General features: G+C 35.8%; 1 protein-coding gene across 1 annotated transcript in view; it reads right to left on the bottom strand.

The window, feature by feature from the left end:
- The window catches only part of GRIK2 (glutamate ionotropic receptor kainate type subunit 2), a 635,712-nt gene that overhangs the window by 214,061 nt on the left and 400,268 nt on the right, over window positions 1-21,383 (bottom strand). Inside the window, exon 9 of the mRNA XM_060030591.1 lies at window positions 1,211-1,324. Coding sequence (XP_059886574.1) covers window positions 1,211-1,324 — 114 coding nt within the window. The remainder of the gene's footprint in view (window positions 1-1,210; window positions 1,325-21,383) is intronic.

Raw genomic sequence — 21,383 nt, forward strand, 5'->3', positions numbered from 1 at the left:
AGATAAAGGATATATTAGTGCCCTGTGAGGACATTCCATCTGAGGACGAGGGCTGGTGGATTGGTGGGTTTGGGAGTTATCTTTGAAAAGAGGAGGAGATATAAAATTAAGTTAAAGGGACCAGAGAAGTTTGGATATGATGGAGCAAGTATTTACTGAGGTTCTTAGCAAGGGAGTAATTAAAAATCCTCATGAACTTCCATCACTGTCATTTCATGATTACAAGGTTTGCTTCATTATCAAGAAACTTTAACACAAGACGTTTTGTTTTGACATGCCTAGAGATCTGACATCCTTTGTTGTTACTATAAGGACAAGATTATGAATTCTTCCTGGCTTGATTTGCCACCATAAATCAAATTTAGAAATTATATAAATGCTAAAATTGTGTGGAGGTTTGTTCTGGACAATAATCTTACATTCCTATTGATTACCTGGGGAATCTTAAGAACTAGTACTGATAAATTTATTCTGTAGGTAAAAGTACTCACTAATTCATCAGCCCCTTGCTTGTCCTAAAATTAAGATTCCCATTTGCAAATGGCATGGTAGGCATACGTAAACATTACTGTGTGATCTAATTAAAATATATAATTATAAGAGGGGTAAAAATATCCAGCTTATCAGTATTAATTTAATGCTATTGGTGATGAAAATATTTCTGGCTTAAAACAGCACTTGTCATTTGATTTCATTAGGGAGATTAGTAAAGTAAAAGTGAATTTGCCATGATGAAAACAATTAAATTGAAATCAACGTTAAAATATAATTATATTAGAAAAAGTCCCGAAAAATAAACGGTATGCCCTCTGAAATATATCTGCAGGAGTTGAAAGCAGAAGCAAAGTTCACATGCAGCTCCTCACATAAGTATATTTATACAGCTGCATGTCCGTGTACTTTTCAAATCTTAACATTGACAATTTTTCAATAGCAACTAATTTTGTAGAAACATAAAGATTTCCAGTAATATATGAAGCTGTATTATTAATCAACATAAGCAGCCCAAACTTTAATATAATTTATATCATTAAAAGCTAACAAAATAAAACTGTGACTAAATGAACATTGACTCATCTGTTATACAGTAATTGCTAAATAACTGTAAAATATATTACATTCTGTTCATTACTACTCCAATTATAATGTCCTTTCCTATCCATTTCCATGTTTACCTACATTTATCTAAAAAGAATGGAAAAACACTTACCAAAATGGTGGTAACGATCAAAGAACGATTGGATAAGGAATCTGTGATGTTGGCTGGCTTTCCCTTTTGACTTTCTGTCATATTCAGGCCACTGGCTGGATCCCAAGTTCCAATCTATAAAATAGCATATGTACTTTGTAAATCGTCCATCAGGCACCTGGGAGAGAGCACTGAAGAGAAAGTTAAGACTGCTAACACTTATTATTCACATCTGCTGCATTATCTGCTGTTGTTGAAGTAAAGGCTGCTTGTTTTAAGCATGATTCACTGCTTTGTGAAGTGTGTCCAGTGAAGTGTGACATTAAAGAACAAAATGATCCATTGCACTTCTCCAGTCAGTGTGAGCAGCTTAATTTTCCATTCAGACTTTCATTCACCAAGATAAACTACTGCTGATGATACCTTGATAGCTGGCTGGAAACTCATTAATAGCACATATTTTTGACAGTAATGGATCTGTCTTATCCTCTCATTACAATGATAACATGCCATATTATATGGACAAAGCTAAAAGACAGAGCAAAACCTGGAGATCCAGGGTAAATTAATAGGTAAAAGCAGGCTTAAAAGAGGCATTAATTCGTATTCACAAAACCCCCAGTAGGGCAAAATCATACCCCAAATTACCTGCAGAGCATTTAAAAATACACATTTGCAGCTTTAAGATACTCCAAGGAAAGGAGATTACAGCATAATCTCATCTGGATAACCCATTCTAATACTTCCACTTGTATTCTATTCAATATGTATTTTAATTTAACTAATACCCTCTGATAGATTAGGCCATATACTCTCTGTGTTCAGACATTTTATACTCACTGAACACAGTCTATAGGATGACATAGAGCTACCTCTGGAGAGATACATATAAGCATAAGATGCCACTAAATACATAGATCGGGTGGTTTACATACATGCACCTGCACCATTGCATGTCATGTAACAATGGTGACCAGTAAAGGAAAACAGAAACAAAAGGAGACGCAGAGTCAGTATTTCTTAGTCAGCATTACTTTTCCTCACCCTCTCAAACCTGGGAGTCATCAGTAGTGAAATCTGTCTTACGTATGCCCCTAGCCAATTACCCAACTTGTTTTCCTCAAATGAAGCTATAAATTATCAATTTCTTTTTAAAGTAAAGTTTTGTACATACAGATCTTCCTCAACTTATGGATGAACCCATCATAAGTTGAAAACATTGTTAAATCAGAAATGCATTTAGTGGAGCTCTTCCGGGAAGATGGCGGAAGAGTAAGACGCGGAGATCACCTTCCTCCCCACAGATATACCAGATATACATCTACGCGTGGAACAACTCCTACGGAACACCTACTGAACGCTGCCAGAAGACGTCAGACCTCCCAAAAGGCAAGGAACCCCCCACGTACCTGGTTAGGGCAAAAGAAAAAACTAAACAGAGACAAAAGGATAGGGACGGGTCCTGCACCAGCGGGAGACAGCTGTGAAGGAGGAAAAGTGTCCACACACTAGGAAGCCCCTTCGCGGGTGGAGACTTCGGGAGGCGGAGTGGGGGAGCTTGGGAGCCGCGGAGGAGAGCACAGCAACAGGGGTGCGGAGGGCAAAGCGGACAGATTCCAGCGCAGAGGATCGGGCCGACCGGAACTCACCAGCCGAGAGGCTTGTCTGCTCGCCTGCCGGGGCGGGCGGGACTGGGAGCTGAGGCTCCGGCTTTTGTCGGAGCGCCGGGAGAGGACTGAGGTTGGCGGCGTGAACACAGCCTGCAGGGCGTTAGTGCACCGCGGCTAGCCGGGAGAGAGTCCGGGGAAAAGTCTGGAGCTGCCGAAGAGGCAAGAGACTTTTACGTCCCTCTTTGTTTCCTGGTGCGCTAGGAGAGGGGATTAAGAGCGAGGCTTAAAGGAGCTCCAGAGACGGGCGCCAGCCGTGACTAAAAGTGCGGAGCCCAGAGACAGACATGAGACGCTAAGGCCGCTGCTGCCGCCACCAGGAGGCCTGTGTGCGAACACAGGTCACTAGCCACACGCCCTTCCGGGGAGCCTGTGCAGCCCGCCACTGCCAGGGTCCCGGGATCCAGGGACAACTCCCCCGGGAGAACGCACGGCGCGCCTCAGGCTGCAACGTCACGACGGCCTCTGCCGCCGCAGGCCCGCCCCACACTCCGTGACCCTCCCTACCCCCCGGCCTGAGTGAGCCAGAGCCTCCGAATCAGCGGCTCCTTTAACCCCGTCCTGTCTGAGCAAAGAACAGACGCCCTCCGGCGACCTACACGCACAGGCGGGGCCAAATCCAAAGCTGAGCCCCTGGGAACTGTGAGAACAAAGAAGAGAAAGGGAAATCTCTCCCAGCAGCCTCAGAAGCAGCGGATTAAAGCTCCACAATCAACTTGATATACCCTGCATCTGTGGAATACCTGAATAGACAACGAATCATCCCAAATTAAGGAGCCCTGTGGATGAAAGGCTCTTGGTGCTGCAGCCAGGAGTCAGTGCTGTGCCTCTGAGGTGGGAGAGCCAACTTCAGGAAACTGGTCCACAAGAGGCCTCCCAGCTGCACATAATATCAAACAGCAAAAATCTCCCGAGAGATCTCCATCTCAACGCCAGCACCCAGCTTCCCTCAACGACCAGCAAGCTACAGTGCTGGACATCCTATGCCAAACAACTAGCAAGACAGGTACACAACCCCACCCATTAGCAGAGAGGCTGCCCAAAATCATAATAAGTCTACAGACACCTCAAAACACACCACCAGACGTGGACCTGCCCACCAGAAAGACAAGATCCAGACTCATCCACCAGAACACAGGCACTAGTACCCTCCACCAGGAAGCCTACACAACCCACTGAACCAACCTTAGCCACTGGGGACAGACACAAAAAACAACAGGAACTACGAACCTTCAGCCTGCAAAAAAGGAGACCCCAAACACAGTAAGATAAGCAAAATGAAAAGACAGAAAAACACACAGCAGATGAAGGAGCAAGATAAAAACCCACCAGACCTAACAAATGAAGAGGAAATAGGCAGTCTACCGGAAAAAGAATTCAGAATAATGATAGTAAGGTTGATCCGAATCTTGGAGATAGAATGGACAATAGAATGGACAAAATGCAAGAATCAGTTAACAAGGACCCAGAAGAACTAAAGATGAAACAAGCAACGATGAACAACACAATAAATCAAATTAAAAGTACTCTAGATGGGATCAATAGCAGAATAACTGAGGCAGAAGAACGGATAAGTGACCTGGAAGATAAAATAGTGGAAATAACTACTGCAGAGCAGAATAAAGAAAAAAGAATGAAAAGAACTGAGGACAGTCTCAGAGACCTCTGGGACAACATTAAACGCACCAACGTTCGAATTATAGGGGTTCCAGAAGAAGAAGAGAAAAAGAAAGGGGCTGAGAAAATATTTGAAGAGATTATAGTTGAAAACTTCCCTAATATGGGAAAGGAAATAGTTAATCAAGTCCAGGAAGCACAGAGAGTCCCATACAGGATAAATCCAAGGAGAAATACGCCAAGACACATATTAATCAAACTGTCAAAAATTAAATACAAAGAAAACATATTAAAAGCAGCAAGGGAAAAACAACAAATAACACACAAGGGAATCCCCATAAGGTTAACAGCTGATCTTTCAGCAGAAACTCTGCAAGCCAGAAGGGAGTGGCAGGACATATTGAAAGTGTTGAAGGAGAAAAACCTGCAACCAAGATTACTCTACCCAGCAAGGATCTCATTCAGATTTGATGGAGAAATTAAAACCTTTACAGACAAGCAAAAGCTGAGAGAGTTCAGCACCACCAAACCAGCTCTACAACAACTGCTAAAGGAACTTCTCTAGGCAAGAAACACAAAAGAAGGAAAAGACCTACAATAACAAACCCAAAACAATTAAGAAAATGGGAATGGGAACACACATATCGATAATTACCTTAAATGTAAATGGACTAAATGCTTCCACCAAAAGACACAGAGTGGCTGAATGGATACAAAAACAAGACCCATATATTTGCTGTCTACAAGAGACCCACTTCAGACCTAGAGACACATACAGACTGAAAGTAAGGGGATGGAAAAAGGTATTTCATGCAAATGGAAACCAAAAGAAAGCTGGAGTAGCAATTCTCATATCAGACAAAATAGACTTTAAAACAAAGACTATTAGAAGAGACAAAGAAGGACACTACATAATGATCACGGGATCGATCCAAGAGGAAGATATAACAATTGTAAATATTTATGCACCCAGCATAGGTGCACCTCAATACATAAGGCAAATACTGACAACCATAAAAGGGGAAATCGACAGTAACACATTCATAGTAGGGGACTTTAACACCCCACTTTCACCAATGGACAGATCATCCAAAATGAAAATAAATAAGGAAACACAAGCTTTAAATGATACATTAAACGAGATGGAGTTAATTGATATTTATAGGACATTCCATCCAAAAACAAAAGAATACACATTTTTCTCAAGTGCTCATGGAACATTCTCCAGGATAGATCATATCTTGGGTCACAAATCAAGCCTTGGTAAATTTAAGAAAATTGAAATTGTATCAAGTATCTTTTCCGACCACAACGCTATGAGACTCGATATCAATTACAGGAGAAGATCTGTAAAAAATACAAACACATGGAGGCTAAACAATATACTACTTAATAACGAAGTGATCACTGAAGAAATCAAAGTGGAAATCAAAAAATACCTAGAAACAAATGACAATGGAGACACGACAACTCAAAATCTATGGGATGCAGCAAAAGCAGTTCTAAGAGGGAAGTTTATAGCAATACAATCTTACCTTAAGAAACAGGAAACATCTCGAATAAACAACCTAACCTTGCACCTAAAGCAATTAGAGAAAGAAGAACAAAAAAACCCCAAAGTTAGCAGGAGGAAAGAAATCATAAAAATCAGATCAGAAATAAATGAAAAAGAAATGAAGGAAACGATAGCAAAGATCAATAAAACTAAAAGCTGGTTCTTTGAAAGGATAAACAAAATTGATAAACCATTAGCCAGACTCATCAAGAAAAAAAGGGAGAAGACTCAAATCAATAGAATTAGAAATGAAAAAGAAGAAGTAACAACTGACACTGCAGAAATACAAAAGATCATGAGAGATTACTACAAGCAACTCTATGCCAATAAAATGGACAACCTGGAAGAAATGGACAAATTCTTAGAAAGGCACAATCTGCCAAGACTGAATGAGGAAGAAATAGAAAATATGAACAGACCAATCACAAGCACTGAAATTGAAACTGTGATTAAAAATCTTCCAACACGCAAAAGCCCAGGACCACATGGCTTCACAGGCGAATTCTATCAAACATTTAGAGAAGAGCTATCACCTATCCTTCTCAGACTCTTCCAAAATATAGCAGAGGGAGGAACCCTCCCAAACTCATTCTACGAGGCCACCATCACCCTGATACCAAAACCAGACAAGGATGTCACAAAGAAAGAAAACTACAGGCCAATATCACTGATGAACATAGATGCAAAGATCCTCAACAAAATACTAGCAAACAGAAACCAACAGCACATTAAACGGATCATACACCATGATCAAGTGGGGTTTATTCCAGGAATGCAAGGATTCTTCAATATACGCAAATCAATCAACGTGATACACCATATTAACAAATTGAAGGAGAAAAACCATATGATCATCTCAATAGATGCAGAGAGAGCTTTCGACAAAATTCAACACCCATTTATGATAAAAACCCTGCAGAAAGTAGGCATAGAGGGAACTTTCCTCAACATAATAAAGGCCATATATGACAAACCCACAGCCAACATCGTCCTCAGTGGTGAAAAACTGAAAGCATTTCCACTAATATCAGGAACAAGACAAGGTTGCCCACTCTCACCACTCTTATTCAACATAGTTTTGGAAGTTTTAGCCACAGCAATCAGAGAAGAAAAGGAAATAAAAGGAATCCAAATCGGAAAAGAAGAAGTAAAGCTGTCACTGTTTGCAGATGACATGATACTATACATAGAGAATCCTAAAGATGCTACCAGAAAACTACTAGAGCTAATCAATGAATTTGGTAAAGTAGCAGGATACAAAATTAATGCACAGAAATCTCTGGCATTCCTATACACTAAGGATGAAAAATCTGAAAGTGAAATCAAGAAAACACTCCCATTTACTACTGCAACAAAAAGAATAAAATACCTAGGAATAAACCTACCTAAGGAGACAAAAGACCTGTATGCAGAAAATTATAAGACACTGATGAAAGAAATTAAAGATGATACAAATAGATGGAGAGATATACCATGTTCTTGGATTGGAAGAATCAACATTGTGAAAATGACTCTACTACCCAAAGCAATCTACAGATTCAATGCAATCCCTATGAAACTACCACTGGCATTTTTCACAGAACTAGAACAAAAAATTTCACAATTTGTATGGAAACACAAAAGACCCTGAATAGCCAAAGCAATCTTGAGAACGAAAAATGGAGCTGGAGGAATCAGGCTTCCTGACTTCAGACTATACTACAAAGCTACAGTAATCAAGACAGTATGGTACTGGCACAAAAACAGAAATATAGATCAATGGAACAGGATAGAAAGCCCAGAGATAAACCCACGCACATATGGTCACCTTATCTTTGACAAAGGAGGCAGAAATGTACAGTGGAGAAAGGACAGCCTATTCAATAAGTGGTGCTGGGAAAACTGGACAGCTACATGTAAAAGTATGAGATTAGATCACTCCCTAACACCATACACAAAAATAAGCTCAAAATGGATTAAAGACCTAAATGTAAGGCCAGAAACTATCAAACTCTTAGAGGAAAACATAGGCAGAACACTCTATGACATAAATCACAGCAAGGTCCTTCTTGACCCACCTCCTAGAGAAATGGAAATAAAAACAAAAGTAAACAAATGGGACCTAATGAAACTTAAAAGCTTTTGCGCAGCAAAGGAAACCATAAAGAAGACAAAAAGACAACCCTCAGAATGGGAGAAAATATTTGCAAATGAAGCAACTGACAAAGGATTAATCTCCAAAATTTATAAGCAGCTCATGCAGCTTAATAACAAAAAAACAAACAACCCAATCCAAAAATGGGCAGAAGACCTAAATAGACATTTCTCCAAAGAAGATATACAGAGTGCCAACAAACACATGAAAGAATGCTCAACATCACTAATCATTAGAGAAATGCAAATCAAAACTACAATGAGATATCATCTCACACCAGTCAGAATGGCCATCATCAAAAAATCTAGAAACAATAAATGCTGGAGAGGGTGTGGAGAAAAGGGAACCCTCTTACACTGTTGGTGGGAATGTAAATTGATACAGCCACTGTGGAGAACAGTATGGAGGTTCCTTAAAAAGCTACAAATAGAACTACCATATGACCCAGCAATCCCACTACTGGGCATATACCCTGAGAAAACCATAATTCAAAAAGAGTCATGTACCAAAATGCTCATTGCAGCTCTATTTACAATAGCCCAGAGATGGAAACAACCTAAGTGTCCATCATCGGATGAATGGATAAAGAAGATGTGGCACATATATACAATGGAATATTACTCAGCCATAAAAAGAGACGAAATTGAGCTATTTGTAATGAGGTGGATAGACCTAGAGTCTGTCATACAGAGTGAGGTAAGTCAGAAAGAGAGAGACAAATACCATATGCTAACACATATATATGGAATTTAAGGAAAAAAAAATGTCATGAAAAACCTAGGGGTGAAACAGGAATAAAGATACAGACTTACTAGAGAATGGACTTGAGGCCATGGGGAGGGGGAAGGGTAAAGGGTGACAAAGCGATAAAGAGGCATGGACATATATACACTACCAAACGTAAGGTAGATAGCTAGTGGGAAGCAGCCGCATAGCACAGGGAGATCAGCTCGGTGCTTTGTGACCGCCTGGAGGGGTGGGATAGGGAGGGTGGGAGGGAGGGAGACGCAAGCGGGAAGAGATATGGGAACATATGTATATATATAACTGATTCATTTTGTTGTGAAGCTGAAACTAACATACCATTGTAAAGCAATTATACTCCAATAAAGATGTTTAAAAATATATATATATATTTGGAAGAGAAAAAAAAAAATGCATTTAGTACACCAACCTACCAAACATCATAGATTAGCCCAGCCTACTTTAAACGTGCTCAAAACACTTACGTTAGTCTACAGTTGTAGTCAAAATCATCTAACACAAAGCCTATTTTATAATAAAATGTTGAATATCTCATGTAACTTATAGAATACTATACTGAACTACAATGAAAAACATGCTGGTTATATGTACAACAGGATGGTTGTAAGTGTATTAGTTGTTTACCCTGGTGATGCAGTGGCTGACTGGGAGTTGGGGCTCACTGCACTGCCAGCATCACAAGAAATTATCGTACTACATATCACTTGCTCAGAAAAAAAAGATCAGAATTCAAAATTAAAAATACAGTCTCTACTGAATATGTATCATTTTTGCACCATCACCATTGTAAAGCTGAAAAATCATAAGTTGGGAACTGTTTGTAAATTAAATTATCTTTAACGTGACATTGATTTAACAGGTAACATTTACTCTGGTCTACCTAAATATGCTAACAAGGGTCTCATCAGCATAAATCCAAATTAAATGTTATGATCTTTTTATTTTCTTTATATTTTATCATACATACTCTTTTTGATCTCTTCATTTGCATAGCTTTCTTAGTAACTTTTTAAGATATCTATCTCCATTTAATTGGAGAAGCACAAAAGTAGAAATGTTAATAACTTCTGTTCTTCATAAGAATAGATATGTCATTCTAATAGGTGTACATAAAAGTAAATCTCAGTGTTCTTTTTCAAGAACTTATTTGACTATACTAGGAATTCAATATAAATGTTTCTAGTGATGTTTAAAAAAGAACCTCTTGCCATATTTTCTCATATTTACTTAATTTTCCTCTTACCGTGAAAAACTATATATTCCTAATGTTTGTGTCAGTAAAGAAAAAAAGTCAAATAATACAGTAAGGGAAAAAAAAGAAAAAAAATCTTGATTCAGCATTCTTTCCAAAGTAAATTACCTACTGATCTTTCAAATTACTCTAGACTGAGACTACCATGATGTCATAAAGACAGAGACTAATTATAATTTAGGGTCAATAATGGAAAGTTTTCAAGGGCCAGACAGGTAGCATCAATGTGTGACGTGAAAGGGCATAAGCCAGTAGTAAGAATTTCCAGGCTAGGGAGTGAAGTTTTTAACTCTCACAAAAATCTCAAGGCAGAAGAGCAAGAGGGGCCACAATCCCAACCCACTCTGCTGTGTGCCTTGGGCTGCATGTTCCCAGAGCAGGTATTTTTTTCAAGTTCCCAGCAAGGCATCACCAGAGTTAGAAGAGGCCCTGCTGGGGACCTGGGTGGAGGACAGAAGGGATGTCAAACCTAGAATGCCTGCCTGACCTGCTTAAATTGTTTCAAATTCAAAATCATTAAAAAAAAAACATCTACTCTGTTGGCTAAACAAGACATCTGCAGATTGTATTTTGCAGTCACTGCCATTTTTCTGCCCCTGATCTATAATTAATACCTATTACGCATTTGTCCTTTAGATTTTATTTCCCTTTTTTTCACTATTGGTTAAATAGTTAGATTTCTTTCAGACATGTAATTCTACCAGCCAAAGCACTGGCAAACAGCATTTGCCCACTGTCATCTGCCAGATGACACCCTCAAGCTTGACCAGTAAGTTTTTCGACTTTCTAATCAAATCACTAATACAAAACATTGCCCATTTCACTTACATCATCCTCCATGATTACTTTTATAAAAAATAATTTAGCTGAATGTTCATTCTTCTAAACATACTTTTCTAGTTTCATCCTCTGTCAGTTGCTTTTCTAGTACTATTGGGATGAAAGGGTTCTGGCTCATGAATCCATAATTACCTATAATCACAAATATTAGGTATCCTTTTTTATAAATCTCAGGTTTCTGAGCAGAATATTATGAAGTTTCAGAAATTTCAATGGCATAACATTTTAAATCAAATGAAATTTTGTATGATTCCCAGATTTAAAATCTGTTAGGACTGTATAATTCAAAATTTTCTACTGATTGAAGAACTTTTCATCAGTGGGGTTTATTGTTTTGTTTTGTTTTAATCACGAGAGCCATTGATTAAGTTAAGACAATCTTTCTTCTTTTAATCTATGTTTGGAACCATGATTTTTCTCATTATATGATTTAATCAAGTCATTTATTTTTTCTCAGTTCCAAAATTTAATAAAGTACTCTTGACCTCACAGCGGTATTTTAGATAGAGTGAGTCTATATCTTGGCTGACTTGGATACTTCAACTTTATGGTTATCTTCTTGGTGTAAATATTAATAGCAACTCCCTTGTACAATTAAAAATGTCATGGTTTGGATACTAAATCATAAGGTCACTTTAATTATAAGCATCGAGTTAGATAAGTAATTTGAAAGTACTTCAAAAACCACAAAGAACTATAGAAAATTATGGTATTATTCATTTTTCTTATTTTATATTCTGAATCGTTCTGAAAATAAATTTGCTCTTCTTCATAAAAGGTATGCATATTTATTGTTGTCAAATTATAAAACACACAAAAAATATAAAAGAGAACATCAATTTAAACTTTGAACCTACATACATACCCATGTCAATCATAGCTAATAAAGCTTAGTGTATTTCCTTCAAGTCTTTTATCTTTACATGTATGTTCCTTGCATAATTTCCATCATAGCCTTGTAGTTAATGACCCAGACTCTGAAGGGGGTGTCAGACTACCTGAATCCCATTACATCTCCTCCACTTACCACCAGGGGACTGGGGCACATTACTTCTCTGTGCCTCAATTTCCTCATTTATAAATGGGGGAATAACATTATCTACCTCATAGAGCTGTTGTGAGGATTAAATGAAAAAGAAGTCAATGCAAGGTGTTTATAAGTGTGCTACAAGTATTATATAAATTATTAAATACATCCTATTTCTATACTATTTTGAGCATTTTCTTCTGGCATTAAAATTAATCAAATTCATAATTTGAATGATTGTATAATATGAACATCATAAAAACATATCACAATTTAACTATCATTGTTAAAAACAAGGCTTTAGTAAACAGAGTTATTTACAAATATTTGCCCATGTCTTTTATTATTTTAAAAACAAATTCCTAGAATTGGAATTACTGAGCCCAAATAATATGAATTATTAGGATTATTAGTACATGTTGTCATATAACTTTCCAAAACTATTGTTGTGTTTGTTATCATCCTCCTGACAGTTCATGGTACAATACAACTTCCTAACAATTCATCTTCTACTTTCAATAGTTTGACTTACATAATTGAATGATACTATAATGGTTTATGACTGTTGCCTTTATTTCTAGATAGTATGTTTTATCACATAAAAATAACTTTTTATTCTAAGTAATTCTTTTCACCTAAATTTCCAGGACCTAGTATTAATCATGCTTACCTTATTTGTATATTTGCATTTGCTGATAAATAATTATCTATAATTATACTTTCAACATGCTTCTCATTTTATGGGTTTCTTTATAAGCAGCTCATCATGAATGTTTTTAATGTCCTATCTTTTTTCTCTCTGGATCTTATTTTTAACCTTGTTCCTTTCATATTATCTGGTTTCACTATTTCTTTTCTACCTCTGGATATTTTGGTAGACAGTTTTCTCTGTGGTAATTTGTGAGATAACAAAGTTTTCAGTCTACTAAAGGGGTATGGTCAACTTTTGTTTAAACTTTTACAATCACATCATAAAATCAATATTGAATCATAAAAATTAAAATGACATCTATTCTATGAAAATTCACTACTTTGGTTCATTCTGCTACTACACATACTGATCCATAGTTTTAGTTAATTTAATCTGGGGTTGTGGACACTGCCTCTCATTTTCTTTTGCTTGACATATTATAGATCATCTCTTTTCCAAGGAAAACAAATGTAATTTTTAATATAATCTTTAAAACTATTATTCAAAAACTTCTCTCTGTATGCTTTAACTACTTTTACTGTTTACTGGGATTTCTAGCCAGTTTCCTCTTTTTGAGTATTTGCTTTCATTTATCATTGTTCTTATAGAAGACAATTTATTTGTAAAGGATAACTATGTGACATGCTTCTATCTGTAGATTTGAAAATATTTTTGTCATGTTCCTGTACAAAGAAAACTTGACTAAATAAAGACATATTATGTCATAGCCTTCTTCCTTCAAGAGCTCTGTTTTAGTCATGTTTTCTATTATTTAATGTTACTAAAGAGACTGAGGGCAGTCCAATATTTGTTTCTTTTTTGGTAAATATTTTTTTATTGAAAGCTTCTAGTATTCTCTATTTGGAAGTTTTAAATCTCAATCAGGAGAGAGAGAGAGAGAGACATAGAGATAGAGACTGTAATTCTTTTTTCATTATGTTTGCCAGAAATATAAGGCATTTCTCCATTTTCTGAAGGTGAATTTTATTGCATTTACAATTTTCCTAAACTATTCATGTGGTCATGTTTTCTATAAATGTTATACTCTTTCATTTATTTATTTTTTTTGCGGTACGCGGGCCTCTCAATGTTGTGGCCTCTCCCGTTGCGGAGCACAGGCTCCGGACGCGCAGGCTCAGCGGCCATGGCTCACGGGCCCAGCCGCTCCGCGGCATGTGGGATCTTCCCGGACCGGGTCACAAACCTGTGTCCCCTGCATCGGCAGTCGTACTAACCACTGCGCCACCAGGGAAGCCCAATAAATGTTATACTCTTTAAATGGATGTTTTCCCTATTTCACTACCTTACATATGTATCTTCATCACTGATAGAAACATTGGGAAAAGCAGTTCCCTCTTCTGTGTAGCAATGGACAGAACAACTTATGTATGCCCCCAACACAGGAGTACCACATTACATTTTAATTGTAATTCTTCTTTTAATCACTCTCTAGTTAAAACTTAAATCTCCTGAGGCTACAGGCTGGTTTACTCATCCTTTTATCCTAAGGCCTTTGAATACAGGACATACTAGGGGTTTTCTGTGTGAGGATTCTGAATATACTGGTCCTCTTTGTCTCAGAAATTCCATTTATGTTTTACTTTGAATGAAAATTATATTTCATTTTTATGTATCATATCTTCTTGTGTTAAACTTTAAGTGCCTTCAAGGAGGATGTCACAACTTTGAAATTTAGATAATAAATACCCAATGAATATTTATTGAATAAATGACTAAATGGAATAAATGAGTGAATTACTACATAATGAAGACTTTCAGGTTTTTTTAGGTTGTTAACTTTCCACACCTATTCATTCATTCATTCACTCAGCAAATATTGAATGTATACTGTGTCTGTTCTTTCATATTTACATATTTTGTTTTTCATGTTTTGTTCCTCATGTTCTGTTCAAGTTCTACCTTAATATCATATTTAACTTTGGGAGTAATAGGTCACATATCTTTGCTACTTATTTGAATTTTTCCTAAGCTACATTTTATATATGTTAATATAAACATTTGTAAGAATTTTATGTATTTTATGCTTTACATTTTATACCTCTCAGGATTTTTTTAAAAACTCTTCATATAATTTCATTTGGTAAAATATGTTTTCTCTTTGGTCGCTTTGTTTTATTTTTTAATGCAGAAAAAAACATTTGTTTTCTGAATGATTTTAAAATTATTTATCTGAGTATCTCATTAGTTAGTTGATGCTTTATTTATTTTTCTTTGTTTTTGACAGTTTTTTCAGTATAAATTTCCTTTGTTTTGTATCTCATATTACTCCTTTATGTCCAAAGAATGTTTTTCTTTCCTCTCCTGAGCTACATAATTGCTTGTCTCATCTGTAATTAGTATTTTATAATTTCTTCTAAACATGTAAGTTAGCACTGCTTCTTGTAAGCAGAATCAGTGAGACATTTTTTATGCTCTGTGGAATGAGCAATAATAATTTGTTTGACAAGTATATCAAAAACTTTCTCAGGTAGGAACAAAATAAACATTCCCAGCTAAGTGTAAAATATTAGTTATATATAAAGTCAATCTCATTTAAAGTTAAGAAATAATTTCCCCACTAAAAACCAACTGGCACAATAGGATCTATCAAAATTCTATTTACACTGTCTTATTGCCATTTACTAACAATATAACCATGGATGTTGGAGAATGAAAAAAAAGCAATACAGTTTTTCATTATAGAGTAATGTAAAAAGGAAAATGAATTCTCTGATTATACACTGTTTTGACTTAATTTTAGACAAATTCATCTGTCTTGAACAAAGAACGTAAGTGGTACTTTTCCAAAGAAGGCCTGTGTGGTGATCATGAGAAACCACACTGTACATTGTAAAACAGTGTTAGCATAATGTAGTCTCCATCTAACACCCTATACAAAAATAAACTCAAAATGGATTAAAGACCTAAATGTAAGACCAGAAACCATAAAACTCCTAGAGCAAAACATAGGCAGAACACTCTTTGACATAAATCATAGCAATATTTTTTGGATCCCTCTCCTAAAACAAGGGAGAAATATCAAAAATAAACAAATGGGACCTAAACTTAAAATCATTTGCACAGCAAAGGAAACAAAACAATCAACAAAACAAAAAGACAGCCTACTAAATGGGAGAAAATATTTTCAAATGATACGACCGATAAAGGGTTAATATATATTCAACATATATAAATAGCTCATATAACTCAACAGCAAAAAAACTAAACAACTCCATGAAAAAATGGGCAGAAGAACTGAATATACATTTTTGTAAAGAGGAAATGCAGATGGCCAACAGGCACATGAAAAAATGTTCAACATCACCAATCATCAGGGAAATGTAAATCAAAACCACAATGAGATATCACTTCACACCTGTCAGAATTGCTATCATCAGAAAGAACACAAAGAGCAAATGATGGTGAGAATGTGGAGAAAAGGGAACCCTTGTATACCAAGGGAACTATTGTAAATTGGTACAGCCACTTTGGAAAACAGTATTGAAGGTTCTCAAGAAGCTAAAAATAGAACTACCATATGACCCAGCAATTCAACTCCTGGGTACATACTCAAAAACAAAAAAAACAAAAACACTATTTTGAAAAGATACATGCACCCTGATGTTCATAGAAGCAGTATTTACAATTGCCAAGATATGAAAGCAACCTAAGTGTCCACCAACAGATGAATGGATAAAGAAGATATGGTGTATATATAAAGGAATACTACTCAGCCATAAAAAAGAGTGAAATTTTGACATTTGCAGCAACATATACAGATTTGGAGGATATTATGCTAAGTGAAATAAGTCAGACAGACAAAGACAAATAATGTACGACATCACATATGGAATCTAAAAAAAATATTACAAACCACTGAATATAACAAAAAAGAAATAGACTAATAGAGAACAAATTAGTGGTTGCCAGTGGGGAGAGGGAAGGAGAGAGGGGTAATATAGGGGTAGGAGATTAAGAGGTACAAAACATTATGTATAAAATAATCTACAAAGATATATTGTACAACACAGGGAATATAGCCAATATTTTATAATAACTAAAAATGGAGTATAACCTTTAAAAATTGTGAATCACTATACTGTACACCTGTAACTTATATAATATTGTACATCAACTATACCTCAATTAAAAAATATCTTCCCAATAATTAGCTGCCTACAACCACATGACCCATACAGTTTGCCTTGCATTGTATTTACTATTTCTTTGAGAAGAAAAGGCATTCCTGATAGTACTGTTTGAGGGTATTGAGAATTTAAAAAGCATAAGGAAGGTGCTGGTATTAAATGCTAATTTACATTTGGAAGATAAATATTCTCTCCAATTGACTGAATATACTTTGGTGAACTGCATGTTTCTCGATTAACTAGTGTAACCATTCTTTCTGGATAATTTGCAAACTCAGGTTTCTCAAGTCTATATGGAACATGAGTAGTGAGGACAGAGTTTTTTCAACATAGTAGTTTTCTTACTAAGTGTTGCAGGTAAATTAGAGACTTTTTGACCTCATTTACTTCACCCCTTCCTGTGTTAAATTTTTTAATGGAAAGTACAGATAGTTACTTACATTACTGTCTAATAACAATGAATAGTATTGCACTTCCATTGGGTTAAGTATTAACAGGAGATCACTTCAGAAAGAATTGTCATCTGATCTCTCAACAATAAACATGAAACATTTCCTAGAAATGCCTATGTGCTCCCTGAGAGGGAGAAATCAGAGTAAAGAATAATTACCTGGGAACTGAGTCTTTTTCATACAGAAGTGATTTGGCCTATGAGTACAGCACAAAGATACCTTCAGTTAACAACTTTTCTAAAACTGTCTATTAACTAGTTAACATGGGTTCTGGAATTTCACCATTTGAGAACTACAGCATTAATGTGAAAGCAATAAATGAATAAGTATACAATATAATGATCTTACAGAAAGGGATGACTAATCTAAACATAGATTTTTCACCCCTAAGATTTTTATTTTTGTTTAGGGCAAAGTCAACCTTAAACATAAAGAGTTAAGAGACAGGTGGTAGTTCTGATTTTTAAAATAAAATTTGAATCAATGAGTTAACTGTTCTCAAATATAATGACATGACAATATTAAATTAAGGGCTATTTTTTGCAAGGATGAAAATGTAGTTCATTGATTTATTTGAAATAAAACCAATGTATTACAATTACATTTAGTATACATGTTTAATTCAAATTCAGTAATTGAAAGAAAAATATCAATATTTGATATTCTCTGATGGACCAAAATAAGAAAGTGTGTGCCCTCAAGTAAGGCAATCCTATTGATTTTTAAACATAAACATCATACAGAGTTTTCTTAAATATTTTACCAACCTGAAAGTTATCAAGCAAAATAATAACTATAAATATACTGACACAAACCAAAAAAATGTCAGTACAGTTGTGAAACAGGGCATGTAATGATTCTTTATAAGAGTTGGACAAATTAAATGGTTAACATCTCTAAAAAAAGACACTAAGTTTGGGTCCTGCCTGGGATCCAGTTTTGCTTTTTAAGAAGCAAACAACACATTTCCCACTGGCTTAAAGATTACTGGTCAACATCACCATTAGCATTGCTTTCCTACAGAGAGGCCAAAGAAATCTCAGTTCCTAGGAAAGTTGGGGGTCATTGTTGCCATGGAGACCAAGATATATGTATCAAATACCACCAAAGAGAGAAAGATAAAAGCTGCTATGCATTAGGTTTCTACAGATAAAAAAAAAAAGTCTCACTTATCTAGTGTGAATTTTCAGATTTAGATAAATTTGGAAGACTGTAAATTCCATTCAGACACCTTTTTCACAGGGAGCTAATGACTATAGGATTTTACTGGCAAGAGAAAGCGCAATAGTAAAATTTTCTACAGAAATTACCACTTTTAAAAAATATATATATATATTCTACAAAAAAAAAATCTTCAAAAAGCACTTTGAAACATGTTCTGTTCCTGGAACATATATGCCTGTAAACTCAGGCAGGCATGGTTTCACTACTAATTCTCACTCTCTCCATATATTATCAAAATATTTGAGTTTTCAGTGGGAAGCCTATGGATTGCTGATAGCAGTTTCTCTACTGGTGGGTAAAAATGCAAGCAGTGAATATTCAGAAAACACAGATTTTAAAAGTTGAAATGAAGCTCCACTTGAAAGTAAAATATAACAAATTTAAACTTTTTAAAGGTTTGCAAATACGGATTATTTTGATTTATATTATTTATATAAATACTTAATTTTGTAGAAATTGGCAAACATATATTACATAAGATGGCTTTTTATAGCCAGTTTTCTTTTCCAAGATTTTCCCTAAAGATGCACAAGTTAGAAGCTGATTTTATTATAAAAGCACGCTGAGGCAAACACATGGCATGACTGTTCACAGGCCTATACAATTCCAGGACCCTTAGCACCATTTCTGGCCAGATAAATGTATTAGTTTGATCTTTATTTTTTTTCTAAATTAATATAATATTACCATAAAAGCCAATTTCAATAAGGATTTATTAGGCCTTTCCACTGAGGAGACAGAACATTCTATTCTCCAAGTTCTATTTTAATATAAATATCACATTTTAAGAGACTATCAGCAAAATAATGAGAACAGATAACAAATTCTGATGCTACAGAAAGGGTAAGAGAGGTACACAGGTATGATTTTAGTTTAACATTTCTATTTAGAAGAAAATATTCTCTAGTATAATAAAAATCCATTTGAACAATTAATAAAGTATAATAGCAAGAGACTGATTTTTTTTTCTTGGAAAGCACATGATGTACATAGTTGTCACAATGGACATTCGATAATAAAATTCAATAATATGGTAGGATTAAGCAATTTTATTATTGCATTATAGTTTCTTAGAAGGAATTCTTTTCAAAGTCTAAGTTTTTTTTTTTTTAAATGGCCTTTAGATAGCTCAGCTTGCAATGGAAATACACCATTTTCGTGTAGTGTCATCAACTCAGTTCAAACCTATTTTGTGTGAAACCCTTCCAACTATTTTTGCTCTAAACAGAATCTTTTTGAAGTAATATTCTAAGAACCTTCTGAATATTTCTTAATATCTTTTTCCATTAGTCATGCTTTTGTTCCATCTGAAGCTGGTCTTTCCTAAAACATAGCTAAGCCTCAGAAGACTAGGTAAGTAAGTTAAGCCATTTCCAATGGTAAATCATATCCCAGTTAAACATTATATTAAAAAAACCCTAAAAATATTAATTTTATTGTCAGTTATGAAGACATTTTTTATTTCCTCATGTCAATTATGTCCATTTTTCTTGGCCGTTTTTCTTTTTGCTATTTCTCCTTCTTCTTCCAAGTTCCACTGACAGACTGAATACACAAATAGATAACAGTCAGACCATGTACGACAATAGGACTTTAACCAGATCCTCTGAAGCAAGCATCATGGGAAGCCAAGCCACAACCTCTGCAGCAATCTGCCCAGAATGGTCAAGATTTGTTCAATAACTTGCAGCTTCCTTTTTTTCCCCCTCTCTTCCAACTCAGAAGCAACCAGAGAAACTCACCAAACCAATCACCCAAGATACCTTGCTTCTTGTTAGCCCACCTCCAGTTTTCTCATGCCAACAATCTCCAATCAGAGCACACCTGAGGCTTTCCCAAATAAAGCTTTTCCACTCCCTTGCCTGCCCTTGAATCTCTGCCAAATATAAGTTGCTCCCTTGCTATAGCAAGCTCTGCATAACAACTTCTGTTTGTTCTCATCCAAGTGGTCTTTGTTTATTTCCACACATAAACTTACAATAAAAAAAAGGAAAATTTATAAATAGAATATTTATTTTTACTCATCGATGTAATGAAGTGTCAGAAAGTATTCAACTGCACTATGTAGATGACCAGAGATGCCATTGGTGCATCCTTATAAGCTCAGACTTCAGTGCTGCTTTCTCCTGTGCTATAAGATCCTTCACCCCTTGAATTCTTGACCCACTACCCCAGCCCACTGATTGTCTGAAATCCACTATTGGATTTCTCTTCCCACTTTGTAAGTATGGAGCAAAGCTGGAAAAAGTGGGGGGAAAAAAGTTCTGCTATTGGAAAATAACTCTGCACCAGACACCTGAGTAAGTATTCTATGTGAAGTATCTCTTATGATTCTCATAGAGACCCTTCATTTGTTCAACAGTCAATAAACATTTCATGAGGATGTACTTCGTGCCAGACACTTTGCTAGGCCTTGAATATGTAAATAGTGAGAAAGGAGACACATTTTTCTGCACCTAATAGGATGTGTATTCTGGCTAGGGACGCAGTCTTTAAAAAAAAAAAAAAAAAGTATGTAAATACACAATTATAGGCAGTGTCAGGAAGAAAAAGTAGAGGACACTATGAGAAACTTAAATTTGATTAGGCTTAGGGAATACCTATCTAAGGAAGTAAATGTAAGCTGCAACCCCCAGGATGAGTAAGAAGTTAGCCAGGCAAAGGTGATAGGAATGGGTATTCCAGACCAGGAAAACTCTACTGCCAAAGTAATAGAAAGTCTTGACCTTGTGAGGAAATGAGAAACAGCCAGTATAGCTGGAGCATAGAAAACACCTGAGAAGATGGTGAGAGTTGAGTGGGAGAGGTAGGGAATTCATTGT

This window comes from Delphinus delphis, chromosome 14 (assembly GCF_949987515.2).
Source record: "Delphinus delphis chromosome 14, mDelDel1.2, whole genome shotgun sequence".
NCBI lineage: Eukaryota > Metazoa > Chordata > Mammalia > Artiodactyla > Delphinidae > Delphinus > Delphinus delphis.